Source organism: Syngnathus typhle, linkage group LG9 (genome assembly GCF_033458585.1).
Source record: "Syngnathus typhle isolate RoL2023-S1 ecotype Sweden linkage group LG9, RoL_Styp_1.0, whole genome shotgun sequence".
Classification (NCBI taxonomy): domain Eukaryota; kingdom Metazoa; phylum Chordata; class Actinopteri; order Syngnathiformes; family Syngnathidae; genus Syngnathus; species Syngnathus typhle.
The window spans coordinates 8,093,032-8,109,394 of record NC_083746.1 but is presented as its reverse complement, the minus strand read 5'-3'; the positions used below and the strand labels follow the sequence as shown (position 1 = coordinate 8,109,394).

General features: G+C 42.4%; 4 protein-coding genes across 4 annotated transcripts; 1 reads left to right on the top strand and 3 right to left on the bottom strand.

Moving 5' to 3' along the window:
- Nucleotides 1-1,153: 1,153 nt before the first annotated feature.
- LOC133159398 (olfactory receptor 6N1-like) lies at nucleotides 1,154-2,170 on the bottom strand. Its single transcript, XM_061286353.1, has one exon. The coding sequence runs from the start codon at nucleotides 2,084-2,086 to the stop codon at nucleotides 1,154-1,156; it is 933 nt and encodes a 310-aa protein (XP_061142337.1). The 5' UTR covers nucleotides 2,087-2,170.
- A 1,956-nt stretch (nucleotides 2,171-4,126) lies between these two features.
- LOC133159397 (olfactory receptor 6N1-like) lies at nucleotides 4,127-5,707 on the bottom strand. Its single transcript, XM_061286352.1, has 2 exons — nucleotides 4,865-5,707; nucleotides 4,127-4,165 (listed from the first exon to the last, which is right to left on the bottom strand). Exons 1-2 carry the CDS (start codon nucleotides 5,705-5,707, stop codon nucleotides 4,127-4,129), a joined length of 882 nt encoding a protein of 293 aa, XP_061142336.1.
- Nucleotides 5,708-8,983: 3,276 nt separating this feature from the next.
- On the top strand, nucleotides 8,984-10,300 carry LOC133159752 (olfactory receptor 6B1-like). Its single transcript, XM_061287100.1, has one exon. It carries the CDS (start codon nucleotides 9,180-9,182, stop codon nucleotides 10,125-10,127), a length of 948 nt encoding a protein of 315 aa, XP_061143084.1. The 5' UTR covers nucleotides 8,984-9,179; the 3' UTR covers nucleotides 10,128-10,300.
- Nucleotides 10,301-11,795: 1,495 nt separating this feature from the next.
- LOC133159645 (frizzled-7-A-like) lies at nucleotides 11,796-16,071 on the bottom strand. Its single transcript, XM_061286850.1, has one exon. It carries the CDS (start codon nucleotides 15,564-15,566, stop codon nucleotides 13,866-13,868), a length of 1,701 nt encoding a protein of 566 aa, XP_061142834.1. The 5' UTR covers nucleotides 15,567-16,071; the 3' UTR covers nucleotides 11,796-13,865.
- Between the last annotated feature and the right edge of the window lie 292 nt (nucleotides 16,072-16,363).

The window sequence follows — 16,363 nt, the reverse complement described above, 5'->3', positions numbered from 1 at the left end:
CTATGAACAACCTTGGTGGCTGCTAGCTTGACTGCCCGCTAACGACTACATTAGCAATCAGGCGGTGGCCGAACGCGTCGCAGGATTTGTTTTTGAATACAGATTATGTCTGTGAATCCGAAACTGACAATTTAGTCTGTTTCATACTTATAATAGCGTGCCTTTGTCCACCTAAAATCGTGGCGTTCTGCTGCAAATACTAATGTTTTTAATCTTTTGTAAAATCAATACTTTCAGAGGGGGGCGGCCATTGTCCTGTTTTTCTGATATTGTCACGGTGACAGTGGACACATGTTTGTGTCTTGACTCCACTAGGGAATGTTTAGTCCCAGCGCCATGCACTGGCAGTAGATTGATGTCCTGGGGATAGTGGACGCATGACCATGAGGTTTAATCATTATATATACACTGTGTTTGTTGCTATTATGTATGTCATGGCATCATAACAAATGGGAATTACATCAGCTAATAGTCTGTCTAATCAATACTGGGGAAAACATGTTTGTCAGCTCTGGTCTTGTTTAGCTCTGTATCATTTTGACTAGGGGTCTCAAACTCGCGGCCCACGAGGCAATTGCGGCCCTCAGGACAATGTTTTGTGGCCCCCTGCCTGAAATAAAATCTTTGTGTTAATGCGGCCCGCACATTTTTTCTCACATGCATCTGGTGGTTTTATACTTTTTAACACCTGTGGGCTCCCAGCTCAGGCTCGTGACAACAGCGTGAATTAGCAATTGGTCACTTTAACATGTTTGGATGAACAAGTGGAGGGAAAATATATCGTCACCTAGTGCTATACGGTTTTTGTCAGCCCCAGTCATATCTTTTTCAAAACCTGTCCTGAAGAGAAAATTTGGCGATGAGCACGGACAATTTCAGGAGAAGTGGGAGACGGAATATATTTTTGTTGAGCACAGGGGCATCCCAGTGTCTAATATGCAAGGATAAAGTTGCGGTGCACAAGGAGTATAACATCAGACGTCATTACTCAATGTATACAAAAAATTGAAAAAAAACCCCACACGTCTCATTAGCTATTTTAGTTAATTTTTCTGAAAAAGTAAAATGGGAAAAATATTTTGACAAAATTACAAAACAACCTTTCAATAAGAGACCAAACCAACTTGTTCGTTTGCACAAAATAGATCTCAATTTATTCAAAGCTCTTCTTCCCTCTAAAATATTGCAAAACTTTGGTTCGAAGCTTGGACAGTTTCAAGCCGTAAATGATCGGATTGAGTAACGGTGGAATGACGAGGATTTGGATGGCCATGAAATTTCTGAGACTCCGAGGCATGGAGCTGGTGCCGTAACGAGCGTACATGAGGTCAAAGAGCAAAGCCACGGTAATGTTGACCAAACACAGCAAATGCGGCACACACGTCTGCAAGAACTTCTTTTTCCCTTCTTTGGACCTCAAAGCTAATTTAACCAGCTGCACATAGGAGCACAGAATGAAGAGGTCGTGTACAAAGTAAAATACAATAATCACAAATCCGACAATACCGTTGGATGTTGTAGGATTGCAGGACAGTTGAACGAGGGACCAGTTCTCGCAGTAGACTTTGTCAATGAGGGAACCGCACAGTTCCAATTTGGAGCTCATGATTACCAGAATGACCTGGCAGAGCAAAGGTGTTACTCTGGAGTAGAGCATCAAGAACACCATCCTGCTTTTTGTCATAATGGAGTGATACTCCAGCGGTCGAGATATGGCCACGTAGCGGTCGTAAGCCATCACTGTCAAAATGGCAATTTCAGACGCTGCGTAAGAATAAATGACAAAGACTTGCAACAGACAGCCAAAATAAGATATAACGTGACTTTTCGACAACAGATCGTGAAGGAATTTGGGGAAAAAGGCAACAGTCCCATAAAGGCCATTAAAACAAAGATTGCATAAAAACAAGTACATGGGTTCGTGCAGTTTTTTCTCTAGTATGATGGTAACAATAAGAACAAGATTGACCAGCAAAATGGCAGCGTAACACAGCCAGGTAATCACAAAAAGAAGCACTCGAAGCTGTTGCGTCATGTGGCTCAATCCTGTCAAATGAAAAAAGGTGAATGCAGTTGCGTTCCTCATCTTTGATCCATTCGGCACATCGACTCGCTGTGTTGTTATCGCCGGCTTCTCCTCCACCTTGTTCTTGCCTGTTTTGGTGACAGGGTGAGGAAGATGAAGATCTCCTCGCTGGTCAAACAGGGCACCTCTTTTTATACTTTGCTGAGCACCAAAACGCTCCAATCAGAAGACAGCAGCGTACTCCATCGCCAGGGAATTTGAAAGATTCTTGTTTATGAAACAGTTGTATTAGAAATAAGTGTGATTCCAATATTTATTACTATTTAAGTCCAAAAATGGTGTCCAGTGTTTCACACTGTCCCTGAAATTGCTGTCATAATGGAGTGACCTTTAAAAAAAGCTTCTGATGTTTACAGTGATATTATGACCAACAATTTTGTATTTCCTCAATGGAGCTTGGAACAGTGAATAGTCACATAAATATTGACACTTGAGTTGGAGAATCTTTATCGTGCGTTGTCGGACGGTGTCAAATTTAACATGTCCGCTCTGTCGTAGGGTAATATCACCTGATATAAAAACAAATCTGAGATTACTACTTTAATAAACTGCTTGTTAACCTAATCATAAAGGTCCACCATGTGATCATTAAATGCTAATGTCGTCAGCAAGCTTAGATATTTTGCCGTTTCCACAGACGTGAGCTGTTAGCAGTATTTAAAAATAAAGTGTAAGGGTTTGAGAAATATAAATGTCTAACAGAACAAGGAGGGGTGTATGTTAGGGTGGTCCTCACTCTAACTTATTTTGCAAGAACCACACAGGAGACAAGTAAGTCCTTTTAGACACCTGCAGGTGGAGAGTCCATTCGTTGCTGTGCTTACAGCGATGGTCGAATGAGATCTGACTCAGGCCTCATCAGGTGCATATTTATTGAGAGAAACAGAGTGGGGTTGAAAGTGGGGGTGTGGAAAGACAGGATGGGGTGAAGCCCCTGGCCTGCTGATTAAAGCATAGCAGGGGGTCTTTTATGACGTTGTGTAAACAAAGCAATTTTGATTGCTTCTTCTGCTAGTCAATTAGTTGAAAAGATCTTAGCACTTTGTTCTACTACTTTTGTTAAGACTGGACAAGCTAGGTAAATTATTACAGGTTACATTCCAACATAATAATACGATGAAGCCGCCAAAGCAATTGAATCCAAAGGCCAACTTTAGAATAAAAGACATGTTACATGTTTATGTTTCCCTTATATTTTGGTGACCTTTGCTGTTGTTATATAGTAGCCTATGAACAACCTTGGTGGCTGCTAGCTTGACTGCCCGCTAACGACTACATCAGCAATCAGGCGGTGGCCGAACGCGTCGCAGGATTTGTTTTTGAATACAGATTATGTCTGTGAATCCGAAATTGACAATTTAGTCTGTTTTATACTTATAATAGTGTGCTTTTGTCCACCTAAAATCGTGGCGTTATGCTACAAATACTAATGCTTGTAGTCTTGATGAGAGCACAGACGTCACTGACACGGCGCAGCTCGCAATATATGTCCGCGGCGTTGATGACAATTTTGAAGTTACGGTGGAGTTGCTCTCAGTGATTGCAATGCATGGCCAGACCACTGCTCAGGAGATATTCCGCCAGCTGTTTGATTCCATTGAGGATGCCAGTTTACAATGGAAGCGTTTGGCTGGAATATCTACCGACGGAGCGCCGTCAATGACAGGGAGGAAAAACGGACTTGTGGCGCTTGTTCAAAGGAAACTGGAAGAGGAGGGTGTGGAAGATGCCATTGCTCTGCACTGCATTATCCACCAGCAGGCCCTTTGCAGAAACATCATGAGGTTTGACAATGTGATGTCTGACGTTGTGAAAATCATCAACTATATCAGATCCAGGGCTTTAAAGCATCGGCAGTTCCGCAACTTTTTGGCGGAAATAGAGTCAGAATATGAGGACGTGCTCTACTTCACCGAGGTACGTTGGCTCAGCAGGGGGAAGGTCTTGAAGAGGTTTTTGAGTTAAGAGCAGAAGTGAAAGCCTTCATGGCGAAGGATGGGATGACTGTTCCTGTGCTAAATGATCCTGAATGTCTAAGGCTTAGCTTTTCTTGTTGACGTCACAGAGGAGCTGAATGTACTGAACAAGAAGTTACAGGGTCAGGACCAGCTTCTCAGGGCTGCATATGACAATGTCAGAGCATTCTCCAAAAAACCTGTGTTATGGAAAGCCCAGCTTTTCCAGACAAACCTCTGCCATTTCCCAGCATGCAAGGCACTCATGGATTCAGGCACAACATTCAGTGGTGAGAAGTATGCTGATACCATTGAAAAGCTACAGGAAGAATTTGATCAGAGGTTTGCAGACTTCAAGACACACAGAGCCACTTTTCTCTCAAGCATTTGTTCTTTCCATGAGGATTTGTTTATGGATGCTTTTTACTTTTACTCCCTTCGTTTAAAAACAGATACCAAAATTACAATGTCAAAGTGGGCTTTTTAAATTTATTTCTAATGTCTATATGATATAAACAAGACATTACCCATGGGTGAGATCTTGGGTGATGGTATTCTCTATGAAATACTTTGTGCCCGATGAGTCGTCTTGCACCATTTCAATAACCAGCAACTTCCGACATTGATACAAACAATTGAAAAAACAACAACACACGTCTCATTAGCTATTTTAGTTTAGTTGTCTGAAAAAGAAAAATGGAAAAAATATTTTGACAAAATTTCAAAACAACTTTTCAATAAGAGACCAAACCAACTTGTTCATTTGCACAAAATAGATCTCAATTTATTCAAAGCTCTTCTTCCCTCTAAAATATTGCAAAACTTTGGTTCGAAGCTTGGACAGTTTCAAGCCGTAAATGATCGGATTGAGTAACGGTGGAATGGCGAGGATTTGGATGGCCATGAAATTCCTGAGACTCCGAGGCATGGAGCTGGTGCCGTAACGAGCGTACATGAGGTCAAAGAGCAAAGCCACGGTAATGTTGACCAAACACAGCAAATGCGGCACACACGTCTGCAAGAACTTCTTTTTCCCTTCTTTGGACCTCAAAGCTAATTTAACTAGCTGCACATAGGAGCACAGAATGAAGAGGTCGTGTACAAAGTAAAATACAATAATCACAAATCCGACAATACCGTTGGATGTTGTAGGATTGCAGGACAGTTGAAGGAGGGACCAGTTCTCGCAGTAGACTTTGTCAATGAGGGAACCGCACAGTTCCAATTTGGAGCTCATGATTACCACAATGGCCTGGCAGAGCAAAGGTGTTACTCTGGAGTAGAGCATCAAGAACATCATCCTGCATTTTGTCATAATGGAGTGATACTCCAGCGGTTGAGATATGGCCACGTAGCGGTCGTAAGCCATCACTGTCAAAATGGCAATTTCAGACTCTGCGTAAGAATAGATGACAAGGACTTGCAACAGACAGCCAAAATAAGATATAACGTGACTTTTCGACAACAGATCGTGAAGGAATTTGGGGAAAAAGACAACAGTCCCATAAAGGCCATTAAAACATAGATTGCATAAAAACAAGTACATAGGTTCGTGCAGTTTTTTCTCTAGTATGATGGTAACAATAAGAACAAGATTGACCAGCAAAATGGCAGCGTAACACAGCCAGGTAATTACGAAAAGGAGCACTCGAAGCCGTTGCGTCATGTGGCTCAATCCTGCCAAATGAAAAAAGGTGAATGCAGTTGCGTTCCTCATCTTTGATCCATTCGGCACATCGACTCCCCGTGTTGTTATCGCCGACTTCTCCTCCACCCTGTTCCTGCCTATTTTGGTGACAGGATGAGGAAGATGAAGATCTCCTCGCTGGTCGAACAGGGCACCTCTTTTTATACTTTGGTGAGCACCAAAACGCTCCAATCAGAAGATAGCAGCGTACTCCATCGCCAGGGAATTTGAAAGATTCTTGTTTATGAAACAGTTGTTTAATGCTCTATTAAAAATAAGTGTGATTCCAATATTTATTACGATTTAAGTCCAAAAATAGTGTCCAGTGTTTCACACTGTCCCTGAAATTGCTGTCATAATGGAGTGACCTTTAAAAAAAAGCTTCTGATGTTTACAGTGATATTATGACCAACAATTTTGTATTTCCTCAATGGAGCTTGGAACAGTGAATAGTCACATAAATATTGACACTTGAGTTGGAGAATTTTTATCGTGGGTTGTCGGACGGTGTCAAATTTAACATGTCCGCTCTGTCGTAGGGTAATATCACCAATATAAAAACAAATCTGAGATTACTACCGTGTTTTCCCATGCATAATGCGCAAAATTTAACTAATTTATTGTCCTAAAATCTGGGGTGTGCATTATGCATGGGTACAACAATTTTTGAAGAAAATCTCCCTCGAAATAAAACTTGAAATCACACCTTTCTTCTTGTTTGTTGTCAATCGCGCATCGCATTCAGCCATCCTGCCCCAACACACTTAGTCAGTAAAATTCATAATTGACGACACATCGTTTGATGCGATGGTGCAATCCTTGATGATGTGTTATTGTCAAATATTGTTTGTTTTTTAATCTCCATCGCAGACCGGATATCATATGGAGGCCGCCATTAAAGTACTAGTTTAAAAATCGACACCTACATGGCGCTAGAACAATAGTGTGTTTGTACTGTGCTCTGGTCATTTCAGCAAAGAAGGGATACTAGTCCTCTTCTCTTCTTGACTGACAATGAATGCGATAGTTTAATACAATCAGCAAATTAAAAAAATGCGTATTACAGGTAATATTTTATTTCACACTTTGCCTTGTTCCTTTCTTCTCTGCTGTTCACTTCAAACACGCTCCATACGAACACAATGCTCTCGTATCAGACGCTTGCTCGATCACCTGCTCGTTTGCTGTCACAATATACCCTACACAAATCCGAAACATTTCTTCGCTATCGAGTTTGTAGCGCATGCGCAGTGATACTGACAGGCAGAATAACATCCGGTTGTTCCCAAAGATGATATTTTTTCTGAAATAATTTTACGTTTACGGACTTAAGTAAGAGTCAAAATTTGGGTGCGTATTATACATGGGTATAGGCTTTTTTCCAGCATCGACATGCCATTTTTAGGGTGCGTATCATGCACGGGGGCGCATTATGCATGGAAAAACACGGTACTTTGATAAACTGCTTGTTAACCTGATCATAGCTAAGTAAAGGTCCACCATGTGATCATTAAATGCTAATGTCGTCAGCAAGCTTAGATATTTTGCCGTTAGGGTTAGGGTCCAAATACTAATGCTTTCAATCTTTTGTAAAAACAATACTTTCAGAGGGGGGCGGCCATTGTCCTGTTTTTCTGATATTGTCACGGTGACAGTGGACACATGTTTTTGTCTTGACTCCACTAGGGAATGTTTAGTCCCAGCGCCATGCACTGGCAGTAGATTGATGTCTTGGGGATAGTGGACGCATGACCCTGAGGTTTAATCATCATATTTACACTGTGTTTGTTGCTATTATGTATGTCATGGCATCATAACAAATGGGAATTACATCAGCTAATAGTCTGTCTAATCAATACTGGGGAAAACATGTTTGTCAGCTCTGGTCTTGTTTTGCTCTGTATCATTTAGACGGAAATAACACTCATTAAAAGTTTTGCCTGACAAATAAATGCAATACCAAACAAACAGGTGCCTTGGATTGGCTGTTATTTTTTAAGTATATAATACTTTGTCTTACTTTATTTATTTATTTTACTTTATTTACTTTATTTTATTTACTTACTTTACAATACTTTATTTCTATGGCAACTGTAGTTCCTTGAGAAATTTTAAATTGCAGCATAAGAATCACTTATTTTTACCTTCAATTTGTATTTATGTTTTTGGCAGAGCAACAGTTAACCAAATTTTTTTTTTTTTTATATTGGCTTAATTTCCTTAGAAAATAACAAGCTGCCTGATCCTACCAACTCTTGAGCGTAGTAGCCCTTAGTAACCTGTGATGAATTATTGCAATGAAAAAACATAGAACCAAAATCATTTGAATCAATTATAATTATTTGGGCAGTTTTTTTCAATTGTGGTGAAGCCACAGAATTAGGCTTTTTTCCCCTCCCCATAGAGCAAGGCTCACAAACTCTATTTGTCAGAGGGCCAAAATTTCGGGGCGGTCAAACTCTCAAATAAAAGTTCAATCGGAATCAAATTTAGCATAATATTATTATTTGAATCTAGTCACAGGCCGGTTTGGACTGTTCCGGATTTGGCCCACAGGCCATCAGTTGATGATCCAACTACCGTAGAGGTTCACTCTAGTGAAAAACCTCAACGTAGCTTCCTGTCACAAAACTACGACCAATTGCCACCACAATTCATGTAGTACACATTTCTACCTATGCCCACTTCAATCATATACCAATAAATCAATATCAGGATCTTTCCTCCCTCAATGTATCTGTTTGCATATATTTGTGTTAAAGTATCCCCATTGACTAATAAATTGCATCACTGACCAAATTGATATATTTCTTGTTGTTTTGGATTGGTCACATGACTCGCAAGCTGCCCGTAGGCACTGTGATGTCATTTTCAGTCCCCCTACTCAAGATAGGTGGACAAGTGGATTTTGCTGCTTAATTCATATTCAATCAAAACAATATTAATCCGAGTACAGTATTCAGACTCGTGGGGCTGTATATAACAAATTATTGTGAAGTTCATTTCTGACTTGACTTCCCCTTTAATATGTATTTTTTTTGCAATAGGCGAAACTGAGTTTATGCCCATCCTACTTTACCTCACGTATAAAAGTTCATGTGTGACCGTGATCAAGCTGGTCGAGGGGAGGGATGCGGGAGCCGCCGGGCGCTCGACACGTGCCACACTCGTCAATTCCAAGAATGATACGACTGATGATGTTCTTGCTTTCATAGCATCGTCTACATTGACACATCTGTGGCGAGAAGGGACAAAACAACGCAATGACTCCAAGCAGCTCTGATAGATTATATCAAACAATAACCATGGAACATCAGTCTGCCTTCAATATATTTTTCATTCCTTGTTTTTGGATTTCATCGAGGGCCAGCTGGGAATCATTTTTAGCGCTGAATGCTTCTTGATTTGTGTGCTTGAACTATAAATAACATCCGAACGACTATTTTAAGAAATGGAGAACTCAAGTGAGATTGTTTCCTTCGTGCTGGGAACTTACAGTAACATGGGGCAGTTGAAGTATTTGTATTTCTTCATATTGCTGCTGTGGTACAGTTTAATATGGGTGGCCAACACTTTAGTCATCATGGTCATCCTCGTGGACAGGAGTCTGCACGAGCCAATGTACATGTTACTTTGTAACTTAATGGTGAACGAGATAAATGGCAGCACGTCTCTGTATCCTCTCATGCTTTCGCAGATGTTCTCAGATGGGCACGAGGTGCCCTTTTCCTGGTGCTTTGTACAGATGATTTCTTTCTACTCTTCTGCCTCTGTTGAGTTTTGCAGTTTGGCAGCCATGGCTTACGATCGATACGTTTCCATTTGCAGGCCTTTACACTACAACGCCATCATGAGCACGGGGACAGTGGCCATCATCGTGACGTTTATCTGGGTGTATTCCTATGCCACTTCCCTGCTATCCTATCTCTTTGTAGTCAATTTAAAATTTTGCAGCAATGTTATTGACCACTTGTTTTGTAACTATGAATTAGTAGCTAAACTCATATGTACAATATCGAAAGTCAACAGCGTCGTCGACTTTTTTGGCTTCCTGACCAGTGTTTTACCTTTCGGGCTCATTGTGGTGTCATATGTAAAGATCTTGATGGTTTGTTTGGATACGTCTAGAGAGAATAGGCAGAAAGCCATCACTACCTGCACGCCTCAGATTGTTTCCGTGTCAAACTTGTTTGTCGGCTGCGCCTTCATTTTTCTGGAGGCCAGGATCACTGCGGTTGATTTACCTGACAGTGTGCGGATATTTTTTTCTGTGTATCTGCTTATTTGCCAGCCAATGATAACACCCTTTATGTACGGGTTGAACCTTCCTAAGATAAGACAGGCGTGTAAAAAATTTCTGTGGCGCAAAAAAGTGTTTTTCTTGCAACAATCTCATTAAAACAGCTCTTTTGAAAATGAATGCCGCTAAAAGAAAATGCTTATGTCTGTTCTTCTGTGGGTTTTTAGCTTGTATTTTTTTTAATTCTATTTATTCTATTTATTTTTTATTTTATGCACTGATCGGTTGGCACATTTTGTTGTACATGTGTGACAATGACGATAAAGATCTATTCTATTTTATTCTATTCTATTCTATTCTATTCTATTCTATTCTATTCTATTCTATTCTATTCTATTCTATTCTGAATCCTATGTTGAAAAATAAAACTACAACTTGAAATGTAAGCTATTGACATTTATGGCAACAATGTCCAAGCAAGTTATTTGTTCTTAAAATATTTGTTGAGTTATTTTTATTCATGATTTTGAATTGGGACAATACAAGGGGCAGTTTATTTCTTTGTTTAAAATGCAGGAAAGTCAATTTTCACACTAGTTAAACTTTAACTAGCCAACTTAATGTTTTATTCAAATTTGTTGCTTTGGAAATTTGGAGTTTACTTATCTTTTTTTAGTGCTGTTGCTCAAGTACCTAATTTGAAATGTTTCATGTCTTGAGTTGATTTTTCAGACGTCTGAATTTGATTTAAGTATTTTTCTGATGACGTTTTACTTTTACTGCCTACATTTGAAGACAAATGTCTGTACTTTCCTCAACTTTATCAAAATAAGCGTGATGAATAACAATAGATACAAAATACAACTAAATAAAGTTTAATAAAATATAATAAAATTAGCAAAGGCAATTATACAATGTCAATCATACAAATAAGATTAATACTAACATCAAATTTTCACAAGTCTAAGGGCCTTATTCCTGAGGTCTGTCCTGTAGCAATCATAATGGGAGGATCATTTGATAAGACACTTACGGTCAAACGCTCCCATTGAGCTATGTTTTTCGTCCACAAGGGGGCGCCATCCTCCCGTTCTTCATATCTGTGCATGGACTCTTTTCAAAAGGTGGGGTCTGGTTGGTCTGTCAAGCGAGTTGGGGGGGGGGGGGGGGGGGGGAATTACTCAGAGTTTATAAACACATCTGAGTTTTTAAACATATTTTACCTTATTGCTATCATATACCGTTATACTAATAAAAAATGCCATTTCTGTTTTTAATGGACCTACTTAACAGAAAGTTTATTGCCACCCCTGAGGGCAAATTTCCTGTATCGACTCTTTCACAAATGCACTTTTGTTGAGGTGATCATGAATGAATGAATTTATTTGTCAGTCATGATTACATCATTTTGTAAACCCTCACCGGTAAAAACAACTGAATGTTTTCTTTTAGTACAAATTTGATGCTGCCCCTTCATGTCTTTTTCATATTACAAAAAACCTGCCATTCAGAGAGGGGTGTGTTGACTTTTATACAGTATTTGTCAGTTGGAGCAGCAGTAACATGACACTTTAAAGATATGCATTGTTCAGTCTGGTGACATTTTTTTGTTAAGCTGGTTGACAATGTAGCCTCTGTGTCGCTGCTGCTATCTCATAGGTCATGTGTCTCAGACAGGACTGTTTTGCCTGAGATGCCAAAATGTCTGCTGTAAAGAAACGTCTCCGCTTATTGACAAAACACCCTCAGCGCAACCTGATATGGAGTAGGTGAAATGTGAGTAATATGCCAAATTCCTGTACAAAACCACAAAGGCCACACCACAAGTTACAAACCTTATCACTTTTATTCAGACTGTACAGACACAACAGACTTTGAGAACAAGTAAAAAAAAAAAAGTGAGGAAAAAGAAAAAGAGATGAGCACCCCCATAAATACAATATACGAAGTTGGGCGTGTGCAATGACTAATTTGCATAACGTTCCAATGTCACACGCACGCGCACACACACATGCATAAATCTGAAATGATACAAAAACATTGCGTCGCTCACGCAGCCTCCTTACACATTCACATGGGCATTTCTTTAACATGAACTAAGATGTTGCTATCAAAATGACAATGTACATTGTGTTCTACTTGTATGCATTCTAGTGTGTTGGCAATATAGTTGTGAATCATTCAACTTCCATGTTAAACTCTATCTTTGCGTTATTTACATGTAGAAAAATGTGCAACATGACCTGCGCCCTCCCCCCAAAAAATGATGGTGCACCGACCAGATTGTTCCTCCACCGACTTGTTGTTTGAAGTTGTGGTCCAAAAGGCTGGTAGTCGGGATTGAATTATTTTCAATGCATACCTGAACGTCTACTGTCCCCAATATACAATATTATTTTTTAAAAACTACTCTGATTACATGTTTGAGCAGTACTCGCCTGTAAAACACGCGATGATTTATAAGACACTTGGTTCTTGTCCATTAGTAAAACATTATGAACTGGTAAACATTTCGAGGTCATGCAAATAGAAGTACGGGCATACTAGTCGACAACTAGTCAACACTCAGAAACCCCCCGTGAGCCTTTTTTTTTTTTTTAGCTCGTCTGTGCTTTTCGGTCATTTAGGATCAGGCACACATGAACAGAAACATGGCTTCCGTGTGGCATACACTCATGGAACATAAAATACATGCCGTTCTTTATGGAAAAGTTCAGTCGGGTGTGGAACAATTTTTAAAGAAAAAAAAATCCTCCTTCCCCACACACAAATCCATTTCAACACGTCTAAATGTAACAAAAATAAAGAATGGCAGGCCAAAAGTGTGAACAATGGTTTTTATCTAAGCAAGTATAAACATTCAAAATTTCTCAAGCACCATTTCCACCCCCGCAGAAGAAACCTATTACAGTCTTTCTGATCAGGGGTCCACCAATGCCGGGACCACACACACAGACGAAGCTGAGGCCCATGTTTGTGTGTGTGTGGTCTCCAAACATCTTAAAAAGGAAATCCGCCCATTTCATGGTACCGATGAGTTCATAATGAAACGGGACACAAAAACATTAACTAGTTAAAAGGTTTATAATGTAGAAACAGCTCGAGAGTGGTGAAAAGGTCGCAAACTGACCAGTTGAGTAACAGATAAACAGAGGTCAAGGGTCAAAAGAAATCAGGGCTTGAGTCACCAAGATGACGCCGAACAAGCCTTTTGAAGTGTAACAGTCACTTTTCAGTTTAACACTTTTCAAAACCTTGTGCAAACTAACACAAACGAGTAACTTCATTCATCTTTCGGAGTGAACATTCAATGCGAGAGACAAAGGAAAAAAAGGCAAACGTTTTCACTGAGAGTTGTGCGTAGCCATATGGCAGCAACGTGAGCAGCTGCTGCTAAATTCTTTTTAAATCTAACATACAACTTAAAGCATTTCTTTCTACCAGCAGAGTAACTTAAAATGTCCAATGCAGGGAAGCCTACAGAATGAATTCAGAGTCCTTGGACCATTTGGCTGCACTTGGCACTTTTTTTTTATTTTTTTTCCTCATTCGATCATGTTTGGCCACCATGAGAGCGGACACGCGACATACATTCAACATGGAAGCAAAAAAAAAACACTAAGGATGTAGTGAGTAACTAGGGATAACTTCAAGTCCGGTATTAATGACAGCGAGCTTATGTGTTTAAAATCCAAAAGTACAAAAAAAAAAAAAAGAGTTCTGGGATTGTTTAAAAGAAAACTGCAGATTCTTCCATTTAATATCGAATATATAGAGAAGAGAAAAGTTCTGTCTGAGGGCTTTGCGAACTTGTCACAAATAGAAAAATATGACCAAAATGGTATAAAATTGAAAGCTATCAGACCTCATTTCTCTATTTTTGTACCTTGCTACACTTCACACCGTGGTCTCCCCGTGGGTACCGTTGCTAAGGCGCTTGTAGAACCTTCTCCACGACTGCAAGGTCTTGCCGGACCAGACCCAGAAGCCCGAAGTGATCCCGACGATCATGGTCATCAGGTACTTGATCATGAACACGGTGAAGTCGGGCGTCATGGGGGCAAAGTTGTGCACGGGGCAGGGCACGGCGAAGCGCTTGCACGTCTGCATGTGCCAGGTGCGCTCCCAGTGCTCCCGGAAGGCCTGCTCGTAGAAGTAGCAGGCGATGACGATGGTGGCCGGGACAGTGTAGAGCACGCTGAACACGCCGATGCGCACCATCAGCTTCTCCAGCTTCTCCGTCTTGGTGCCGTCGTGCTTCATGATGGTGCGGATCCGGAAGAGCGACACGAAGCCGGCCAGCAGGAAGGAGGTGCCGATGAACAGGTAGACGAAAAGCGGGGCCAGGACGAAGCCCCGGAGGGCGTCCACGTTGAAGATGCCCACGAAACACACGCCGGTCAGCACGTCGCCGTCCACCTGGCCCATGGCGAGGATGGTGATGGTCTTGATGGCGGGCACGGCCCACGCGGCCAGATGGAAGTATTGCGAGTTGGCTTCGATGGCCTCGTGACCCCATTTCATGCCGGCCGAAAGGAACCACGTGAGCGACAGGATGACCCACCAGATGGAGCTGGCCATCCCAAAAAAGTACAAGACCATGAAGAGGATGGTGCAACCCTCCTTCTTGGTCCCCTGGGCCACCGTTCTGTAGCCGTCCTCTTTGAATTTATCCACGCACACCACTTTGTCCTCCAGGAAGAAGCCCGCGGCGTAGGCCACGGCCACCATGAAGTAACAGCCGGACAGGAAGATGATGGGCCGCTCGGGGTAGCGGAAGCGCCTCATGTCCACCAGATAGGTGAGCACCGTGAACAGAGTGCTCACGCAGCACAAGATGGACCAGATGCCCACCCAGAGCCGTCCAAATTTCACCTCATCCTCCCGGAAGTACATGATCCCGGTGGGCTTTGTGGGTTCACAGGGTGCCCCGCAGTCTTTGACCCCCATGAATTTGTAGCCCAAGTAGGACGGAACATCCAGCTGCAGCGGGCAGGAGAACTCCGGGTACTGGTTGTGCGGCGGAAGCCTGGGTCGGCCCAAGCTGGGGGGGAGGGTCACCAGCTCGGGTGCGTACGGAGAAGACGAGGAGCCCGGGCTGCTGGGCTCCGACGTGTTCTGACCCACGCAGATCTCGCCGGCGCCGTGGACCGGGAACGCCTCGCAGCGAAGTCTCTCGGGCCACTGGAAACCGAATTTGTTCATGAGGGCTTCACAACCCTGACGTGCGCGCTCGCACAGAGAGCGACAAGGGGGGATGGCTTGCTCCAGAACCGTGCACACGGGAGCATACATGGAGCACAGGAAGAATTTTAAATCGGCTGAGCATTGGACCTTCACGAGCGGGTAAAACTGGTGCACCTCCAGCCCGGCGTCTTCTTGGTTGGTGTGGCCCAGGAGGTTCGGCATGATGGTCTGGTTGTAGGCGATGTCGGTGCACAGTGGTATGGAGATGGGCTGGCAAAATCCATGCTCCGGGATGGATATTCCGCTCTCGCTGTTGTAGTGTTGAGCACACGCTGGTGCGAAGGACAAGGCGCACAGCAGCCACATGATCCGCACAAGCGCGGAGCCACTGGTGGACCTGGCCGCCGCCATAGTTGAGGAGGAGGAGGAGGGGGAGGGAAGGAAGGAAGGAAAAACTTTGATCCAAGTAGGGCGACTCAAAAAGGGTCCAAAAAACCGTCGCAAATCTACATTGAACGTCCTCGCGCCTTGCTGGTAATCCAAGTAACTCGTGCGGTTCCAGCCACGATCGAATCCGGGTTTATTTCAAACAGTTTCATCCAAATAGATCCTCTGTCGTGTCATGACTTCTTGATGGTCTTTGTAAGTGACTCCAAGCAGCCCACTCTCACTTCTCCGGTGTGAGGGGGGGAAACGCATCCAGAGCTGTGCGAAAATGGAAAAACGACGGGAATCAAACCTCGCCAGGTGTGTTCAACGCTTGGTCGTGGACTCGGTGGAAAAACACGAGAGAAAAACGTCCTAAATTGCCATCTTTTATTCTCGACTCGTCCGAGTGTCGGCTTCTCCAGGCGGTTGGAAGTCCGCAGGCTCGCTGGTTCTCGTCACTGCGCTCGGTTTCAAGGCACCCCTCCATTCACAAGACCCCCCCTCCCCCTCTACAGCGAGCCGTGGGGCGCCTGGAAACCGGCTGCGGCGTCTCAGCCAATCGCGGCACTTGTTTTCCTACAGGACTCGTCGCTGATTGGCCGTTTACTCCCCGTTGGAGAATAATATGCTTCAGTAATTAAATTACACCAGAGATTTTACTGAAATATTCACAATTGCGACTCCTGCCAACTTCTCAACAGTGACAGATATTAAAGTAAAAGTTTCTATCTATCTATCTATCTATCTATCTATCTATCTATCTATCTATCTATCTATCT

What these genes read in the sequence shown, in the direction of transcription:
- LOC133159752 (XM_061287100.1), top strand. Translation starts at nt 9,180, where the DNA reads ATGGAGAACTCAAGTGAGATTGTTTCCTTCGTGCTGGGAACTTACAGT.
- LOC133159645 (XM_061286850.1), bottom strand. Translation starts at nt 15,566, where the DNA reads ATGGCGGCGGCCAGGTCCACCAGTGGCTCCGCGCTTGTGCGGATCATG.
- LOC133159398 (XM_061286353.1), bottom strand. Translation starts at nt 2,086, where the DNA reads ATGAGGAACGCAACTGCATTCACCTTTTTTCATTTGACAGGATTGAGC.
- LOC133159397 (XM_061286352.1), bottom strand. Translation starts at nt 5,707, where the DNA reads ATGACGCAACGGCTTCGAGTGCTCCTTTTCGTAATTACCTGGCTGTGT. An exon ending in TGTCCAAGCTTCGAACCAAA is followed by an intron (nt 4,166 to 4,864) that starts GTTTTGCAATAT and finishes CTTCTTGTTCAG; the next exon opens with TACATTCAGCTCCTCTGTGA.